Source organism: Vidua macroura, chromosome 7 (assembly GCF_024509145.1).
Source record: "Vidua macroura isolate BioBank_ID:100142 chromosome 7, ASM2450914v1, whole genome shotgun sequence".
Classification (NCBI taxonomy): Eukaryota; Metazoa; Chordata; class Aves; order Passeriformes; family Viduidae; genus Vidua; species Vidua macroura.
Genome location: NC_071577.1, coordinates 36,920,704 through 36,929,443, shown reverse-complemented (window position 1 = coordinate 36,929,443; position 8,740 = coordinate 36,920,704). Strand labels below are relative to the sequence as shown.

Below are 8,740 nucleotides of genomic sequence, written 5' to 3'. Positions count from 1 at the left end.
TCTAAAAGGCAGAATAGATGCACAGAGCATCCAGTGAAAGAGCAAGTTATAAGAGGTGTGGCAGATCTTCCATTTGAGGGAAGGTTAAATTGATTAAGAGACAAATGAGAGGTGATGTGTTAGTGGTATATAGGAGAGTGAATTGCCAGGAGAGGTCAGTCAGATGATCCTATTTAGCCTTTCCCATAAATCAAGAGCAAGCAGAGTGCTATACAATGGTACTAAAAGCTAATGAATTTAAAAGTGATACAAGTAAAATATTTTCTTACATGGTGCATAATTAACCTGGGAAATTCATCAGATAGCATTAAGACAAAGAGCCTAGCAGGATTAAAAATGGATAATAAGTGACAGAAACTACATAAAGATAGAAATGTATACAGGGTGTTCAGCCATTTATTTAAAACCATTTACTGCCTGGGGCTGCAAAGAAACATGCCCTGTGGGAAAGCTTGACATAACACTGGACTTTTTCTACCTTTTTTTACTGCAATGGGCAGGCTGGAGCCTGAGCAATGGACTGGTCAAACCACTTTCAGAATGGTCACTTTAATTTTACAGAGCAGAGGCCACACCACCACCTACCCTAAATTGCAACCCAAAAGCTTCTGAGCTGCTTCCTTGAAAGCTTCTGAGCTTTGAGACAGATAGAAATCACAGATGGAGAGGTGCTTGTTCCCTTTATCCATCAGAAACGCCGCCAAAAAAACTTAATGGATAAGAGCTGAGCACAGAAACTGCATTTTGACAAAGAGGAGAGAAGAACTGTGTGGAATTTGAGTCTTCATTTTATTAACTGAAATGTGCTCTAAAACGGTGGTGTTTTGTGGATAAATAATTTTCACTCAATCTGAACTTGCTGTGTTTTATAGTCCCTCTTAAACTTCTTAAATAAAGCCTTCAACTTCTACTGAAGGCGTAAGGGGTGGTCCCAGGTATTTTGGGGGTGTGGACAACCTTCAAAATGGAGATGGTGGATTCCCAGCACCTTTGAAGTATTTCTGAGGGTTTAAGGGCAAATTATAGAAAGTCAGAAAACTTTACTATGGTCAAGGCTTTGTAAGACAAATTTCATTCTGTTCTGTTGTCTCCGAGCTTACCCTGCCCTTGGGTTTCAGGGCTGGGTGCCTGCAAAACCCCAAATCCCTGATTACTAGAGGTGAATTCAGGGTGTAGAATAGAAAGTGTGTGTGAGAGTGGTGAGGTCCTGGCACAGTTAGCCCAGAGTGTCTGTGGACTCCGCATTCCTGGAAGTGTTCAAGGCCAGGTTGGATGGGGTATGGAGCAACCTGGGATAGTGGGGGTTTTAATGAAGTGATTTTTAAGGTCCCTTCCAACCCAAACCATTCTATGAGTCTACTTAAAAGAAAGAAAAGGAAAAAAAAAAAAAAAAAAAAAAAAAAGGATGGGTCTGAATAAAGAGAGCACTAAAATAGAAAGTTCTCTTTTGACACACGTGTCTCTGTCTCAGTTTCTCACACATTTGTGTGCAGTGGCATTGCATCCCCAACTGTCATGTCCTGAGTCTTGAATTCATTTTAAACATCAATATATGTTTTGAGTGAAAAACAGTAGTGAGGGCTCGTGTTCTTTATCCAACATGAAGCAAATCTTTGCAACAAGGCTCTCTAAATAAAAAGGGACATTAATTACCACAATATTTCAGGTATGTTTGGAAGTATGAGTTTGTGGAGTGTAAAACTAGCCTGGAGTGATGGTAGAGGACATTTGTTTGCTGTGATCACTGGTGGTGAGTTGGCACAAGGATGAGATTGTTGTTTTAGTAGCATCCTGAACCATTTCTTGAAGAGAAAGGTTTGGGTACCTCCACAAGCCACTTGTTTGTCCCTTGATCTTTAGGGAAAAGTTGTTGTTTTTTTAACCCAAAGTGGGTGCTAGGAAAGGCTCCTATGTTCTGCAAAACAACAATTACCCCGGGCTCCATTTTTGCATCCTGCAAAGCCCAGGACCCGTGATTGAGACCCATGCCTCTGCTGATGCTCAGCTCCCCTGTGCCCCACGTTTCCTTTCTGCAGCAGGAGCGCCGTGCAGGGCACCTGCTGTGCTGTGACAATATGTGAGCTCCCCGAGGCTCTTCTGCCAGCCTCCTCTGAGCATTAGCCATGTAAAATCTATACACTGCCTGATTACAATGGTGACTGTGGGCCCAGCTCACTTCCCAGCTTTTTTCCCAGCTCTACCCATGGTCTGTATCCCATGTGGAAATTGATTAGCTGAACTTCTTCAGTGCCTTGGGCTGAACAGCAGCCTAAGGCTCTGTTGCAGCATGGGGTGCTTGCAAAAAAAAAAAAAAAAAAAAAAAAAAAAAAAAAAAAAAAAAGCTGAGTGTTACCTGCACTGTTCTGGCATGGAATTAAAGAACTGTTAAAATGTATGCTGTTTGCAAAAAATACGAATCTATATGTATGTAAATAAAAAAAGGAATAAAAAATTGCTCAGGGGAGTTTGTCTCCTCTTTTAGCTGTAGCTCAGCAAGTCACTGTGCCTCATCATTTGTTCAGAAATCCTGCTTTGGAGTGGAATTTCTTGAGTTAAAAACTGAGTCTCACTGAAGCTTACAGTTCAATAAGCTGATGTTTTATCTTTATTTTAATGATAAAACTTTGTAGCTGGAAATGCCCTTTTTGATTGCATTAGAGATTTATTTCTGATATCTCCTCTTACTGAATCAATCCCAGTTTGGTGCTCATGCTTCTCAGATGAGTTTGAGTAGAAGATGCTCTTCACAGGGAGAAGATGCAGATAAACAGTGATCCTTGGACATATGTCTCTGCTGCATTCTCACGTTTCATTTTTCTGATCATTTACCATTAATAGCTCCTTGCTCAAAATATCTGTGGTCCTTCTCAAACTGATGCTGGCTCCTGAAAAAGAAAGGTCTTCTGCAAGTCTAATTTTGACTTGCTAAATATTTAGCAGAGTTTGAGCAGAACTGCTACCAAGTGATAGTGAATATTCCAATAAGTACCAATTGAAAGAGCAATGTGGTGACAATACAGTGAATTGCAAAACTTGGACACTTTTGGGATTTAGAAATGTTTATGTCCAGCAACAAGAGTCTGTCAGAGTCCTGGGCTGTGAGCTTGGGTAATAAAGAGCAAACTGCCTGAGCAGGAGGAGAAAGAAACCCAGCTGCAGTTAAGACTTGAACATTTATTTTTATTTTTATTTTTTTCCCACTCTTCCCCTCTTTTATCCTTCTGGTTTCTGCTGATGGCAGGGGCTGAAGGGCTGGCTCTTTGACTAATGGTTGAGTCAGTAATTTTTCCCATTAAATTAATGTATGTATTAAGAGAGACAGGAAGAATTGGTCTCTTGGGGAAGGAAGCAGCTTGGTAGCAAGGCATGGCCATTCCTTTGTGTTGTCGGGTTGAGAAAGGAAAGGCATCTGCTACAGGCCCTGGATTTATACACTCCTCTGGTGAGAGCCACTTGTGTCCCCCCAGATTGTCTGCCCACATCCAGGCTGCAATTTTACAGAGCATTTAGCAGCAAGTAGTCAGCACTTTTGTACAGTGTTCGTGTAAGGAACCCTTCAAACACAAAGAAAGGCTCATGTGTCCAAAAGTTTCCTTGATTTTTTTTTTTCCCCCTTTAAACCAGTTGATCTTAAGAGAGATATGGTGCATTTCATAAGCCTTTTCTTATAAAAACAAGACAAGAGGAGTCTCCATGCTCCGAAGAAAGCCTGAAAGAAGATTAATTAATTAATTAAGAATCTTTTCTTCTGAGTGCAACAGGCTCCAAGTAACAAGTGAACTTTTCATTTCCAGTAATAGCAGAAATTACCTCAATAGCATGATTGTGAGCACCCGTGGGGCCATAATGTGAATGGTCTTTATTAAGGAACAGACTGAACTTCTGACTATCTTTCTTCCAGTCATTTCCACAGGCTATAAACAGCGCCTGGTTTGTTGCTATTAAAAGAGTCTGTAGATGATGATCCTGAAAAGCATCACTGTTTAAGTACTCATGGCTTGACATTAACATGAAAAATATTTTCTTGAACATAAAGTGAATTTGGGCTTTCCAGTACATTATAGTTTTGTTCAGAAGTTATTGAGCTGGATATTTGCGATACGAGGGAGATTTTTTGTTTGGTTTCGTGTTTTTCATCTTAATTACTGGTCACTACCCCTCTGTTTTGCTGGATTTTTCAGACATGTGAACAGTCAGAAAAACCATCTCAAGGCTGGTTTTTATGCTTTCTTGGTGCTGTTTTCTGCCTGTGTTAGTACCTGATGAAAGAGCCTGGTCTTAGTTAACAATCAGGCCTCATTATCTATTTGTTCCCATAAATGACTGCTCCAAGGAGCGACCTTTCCTGAATAACATGGAATTTTGCACAACAATGCTGAGTAAAAATTGAAGGAGCCCATGATCTGCTGAGGTGATATTGAAGACATATCTCTCATACACAGCAGACCTATGCATTAATCCTATGTTTTGGGGTCTTTAATTGCTTTAAATATTTGCTTCTGGATCTGTGTTTCACACATCTTATTTACATGGTTTATTTTTCATTTTATGAACAAATCGATAACCAGACAGACTCTTTACCACACTGGATTAGTTTTATTTATTCTCTTTGAACTTGATTAAAAAGCTGTCAAACATAAGTCTACATTTTATCAGCAGAATACTTTTACAAAACAGGGTAGGAGATGTGTATAGCTGGAAACATACATTTCAAAATGAAACAATATTTGATATATTCTAGACAGTTACCCTTTTGTTTATCCATGACAACTGAAACTAACCATCAAATGCATAAATTGATTCAAGTCTAGCCAAGTAATCCTAAGGGCATATGAAAAGGCTTTTTTTTAAAGTTCTTTCTAGATGAATTTAATGTAGTTCACCAATAAAGCATCCTCAGGAGCACAATACAAATGCTACAGAACATGAGATAGCTGGGGAAAGCGGGCAGATGTACAGTGTGATGAAGAATCAAAATGGATGTTACATTAAAATGAGCAGTCATGCAATGTCTTCATTTCATGTACCGCGTTTAAGTAAAAATGCCAAAGTTCCAATTCCGTTTTTAATTTCTTTTAGGCACTGTTATGCAAATACTGACATTCTCATTTTGTTTGTGTTTGTTTATTTTATTTGTTTAAAAGCATTAAATGCAATTTTTTTCCAAGCTCTTGGGGTAGACAAATGATTATTCATCGTGTTTTTAATTTTCAACGTATATCAAAGAGAAAGGTAAATTATACTCAGATTAGCTATGAATGATCTCGTGTCACTGCTTTAATTCATTGCTTTAAATATACATACTTTAATCCGTTTTCCACAAACCTCCTCAATTATTATCTGTCTTTCTGTGCCATTGCATATGTTGGTAAACAGCATTTTCTATGGTCTAGGGCCATATGCTGTATGCTCAGCTTGCAGAAAAAGTGACACTTGGAGTGCTAGCATAATGAAACTCTCAAAGGGTTAATGCAGAATACATATAGGCAAATGTTGACAATATTTTTTATTCCAATGTTTGAAAATTAGACACAAAATCATCATTAAGTTTGCACAAAATGAGGCATCTGTCACTTGAAAGAAAAAGAAATATTTCAGAAATATGTTTACAGAAATGTAAAAATATTAGACATCAAGACAGATGTGAACGTTTTCAATAACAGGCCCTGTCTGTCAGTCTTCCTCCGAGCCGAAGATCTTGCTGTACTCGCTCAGCATAAGTTCAACTATCTGATTTTGGTACAGCATGTGGACTGCCATGTTCCCTGTCTCCTTTTCAGGTCTAAGGAGTGTTGGTCCAAACACAATTCCTAAGCTCTGTGTTGACATAAGATTCACGGATTCCTTGGCTGCTATCCTGTTGACAAAAGGAAAGAACTGGTTAAAAAAGAAGGGTGTCAGAGGAGTCACTGTTGCTCTTGAAGCACATAGAGGCACTTTTTAAATGTTTCTCCTGATAGGGGTGTTTGTTTGGTTAACTTATCCAAAAGAAAGAAAACAGGGAAGCAAGAGAAATTTCTGCCAGCGTGACAAACAAGGAAAGGAGGGGTTTTGCAGTGCCAGGGAGAAGATTCCCTGCTTCCCTTAACATGGTCTCCAGCACTGAAAGAGTTGTGAAAACCAAAAAAAAGCCCCTTAATATAGGGCTCATATGAAACACATTCCTTCTGCTAATTTAAATCCAATAAAGTGAGTATGGTCTGAAATGGATTGTGAAATTTATGTAACTAAAGACTTTTGCATGCCTTATCCTGACACAAAGTTTCTTGAAAGACACAGAGACCACATACCTTAATGAGATGACTTAGAAAATAATGGTAAGGATTATAACCTTTGATATCTTTATTACCCACAAAATTACAAGAGAAGGACTATTATTATTAAAAGTTGATCTTGCGTCTGTATTAAGACTTAATATTCCTGTGGAAAGGACATTAAGGATGGAGAAGTCTGGTCTAAGAACAGTACAGGTTTAATGGATGGAGTTTAGGTGGGAAGTTTGGCATAAATCTCTGCAGTGGTGAGTACAGACTAAGTAGAAATCCATTTCTCTCAACCCTGCAGAATATATTATGTATCCTAGGGTTGGAAAGACTAGTAAATGAAGATACATATTTTATAAATAAATTGCACAGCTCCAGCAAGGAATGCAAACTAAATGTAGCTTTGTTATGTAAATGTTTGAATTTATGGATGCCTCCTTAACCTGCTAGTTTTAACTTAAGTATTCCAAGTGGATTGTTGAAGCCAAGTTCTGCTTTCCCCCCCTCTCTGCCACTGTCACTCATTTACCTTTTTAAAATCCAGACAGCCATTTAAAAGCCATCACAGCTGTCTCTGTTTTCCCATACCTGTTGCTGAACTTACACCAAGACACGCTATAAGGGAAAGAAACTGAGAGACCTAATAGCTCCAGGCACTTAAAAAAACTGGTTTTTTTCATGTTAGTGGGTGGGTCATACAGCAAAAAGCATCTCTTGTGGATTTGTGCCAATCTCATAGTTTACCACATTCCTGGAGCATCAACACTCATGGTTTTTTTCTCCATATATAAATAGGAAGAATTACTTCTGCCTCATGCTAGTAACCGTGGTGTCCATTGCACAAAACACTCTCCATATGGCACTAATCAGATTGGCTTAACTATTAGTTTCTTAAAATATAGCATCTTCATTAAATTTTTAAAAAATTAATTATCTTTCCTCTGTGGTAATATTAATATAACATGTCTTCTCTTAGGAGTTCAGAAAGTCTCAAAAGTTAGAAGTATTGTTGCCAAGCGACTGCGTGGGCTTCTGATGGATGTCACACATCTTTATCACAATTAAAAATGTTACAGAGGTGATGAGATTTTTTTTGCTTCATGCCACTTATGCAGAGGCATGTACAGAAAGCTTGGGGAGCTCTCCAGGAGAGAGACTTGGTTTCTGTTGAGCTTGTTATGTGGTGAAAGTTGGAAACTTCATGAAACATTTGGAGATCACATCAGCAGGAGTAGAGATGCATGTTCACTGGAGGGGGAAATTTAGCAGCTTTGTGTTGATTATTTAGAAGTAATCAATTTAGCAGCATCAGCCATAGCTTTGAGACAAGAGGGTGCTGATAATGGACAACACTGATGGAGCTGGAGGAGCAGCCCCTTGCAGGGAGAAGGAGGCAATGGACCATGGATGAGCAGAATCAGGGTGAAGAAGTGTGGAACAGAGCTCAGTTTACTGAAGGGATGGGGGGTCTGCCTTCCTCTGTCTGTAAAATGTGGAGCAAGGTGTTGAGATCCCATGTTCCTGATGGGGACACAGAAAATGGAAGATGAATGGCCAACCTTTCTGCTTTTGCTTGCCATCTTCCTGAAGGAGAATAATTTCCCTGGTTTGTCTGGGAAATTCCATCCTTCTCATGACATCCTGGCAAAGTCCAGGCATGATAACATTTCCCAGCAATCAGGTGGTGGGGGTATGGCACGAGGCAATGGAGGCTGTGCGTGGTGTGTGTTGGTGATGGACAGGAACTGACTGTAGCTCATCAATATGTAACGTGGCATTAAGAAAATTTGTGTAAATTTGGGTTTCCTGACCTTAATGCTAGAATAAGCAGTACTGTATTGAGAAAGTGTCTTGAAAATCCTTGATAGAACAATGCAGTTTCACTTGTTTTCACCATAATAACAAAAAAAAACCCATAAAGCAAGCGAACTTGGAAACATGGAAAGTCTGAATAGTTAAATAATATGTGGTAAAACGCAGCTACTGAAGAAGTAGAAGGAAGGAATTCAATCCACCCTGAATAGAATAATTATAAGTTTTAGACTTTATGTCTTTTTGGATTACAAACATTTACCAAAGAAATTCTATAACTGATATTTTTATCATCTCTCCACAAAAGAAGTCAGTGCAAATCAAAATAAAATACGTACACTTAGGTCTATTACTATAGCTACTAGGTGAAATTGAGTTGTTAAAAGAGAAAATATTGAAAAAATGGACAAGAATTCTTTTTTTTGGCAAGAAAAAGAGCAGAAAGAGTGACACACCATTTTCAACATAATGAGTGAAAGGAAATGCCAGAGGTACTTTTTGTCAAGCCCAAATGAAAGGAGCAATGATCCATCAATTTAAGGTTATTTCAGAAACATTCTATAATCCGGTGCCACAGATGTTGGAACCATATCAAGAAATTGTTGGGTGCTATGCTGCACAAGATTATTTTTTTTTTCCTCCAAAATAACCGAGTCTCAGAATGT

At 38.7% G+C, this 8,740-nt stretch overlaps 1 protein-coding gene across 1 annotated transcript in view; it reads right to left on the bottom strand.

The window, feature by feature from the left end:
• Positions 1-4,586: 4,586 nt before the first annotated feature.
• ARHGAP15 (Rho GTPase activating protein 15) overlaps positions 4,587-8,740 on the bottom strand; it is a 320,784-nt gene continuing 316,630 nt past the window's right edge. The window contains exon 14 of the mRNA XM_053982387.1: positions 4,587-5,857. Coding sequence (XP_053838362.1) covers positions 5,674-5,857 — 184 coding nt within the window. The 3' untranslated portion in view covers positions 4,587-5,673. The remainder of the gene's footprint in view (positions 5,858-8,740) is intronic.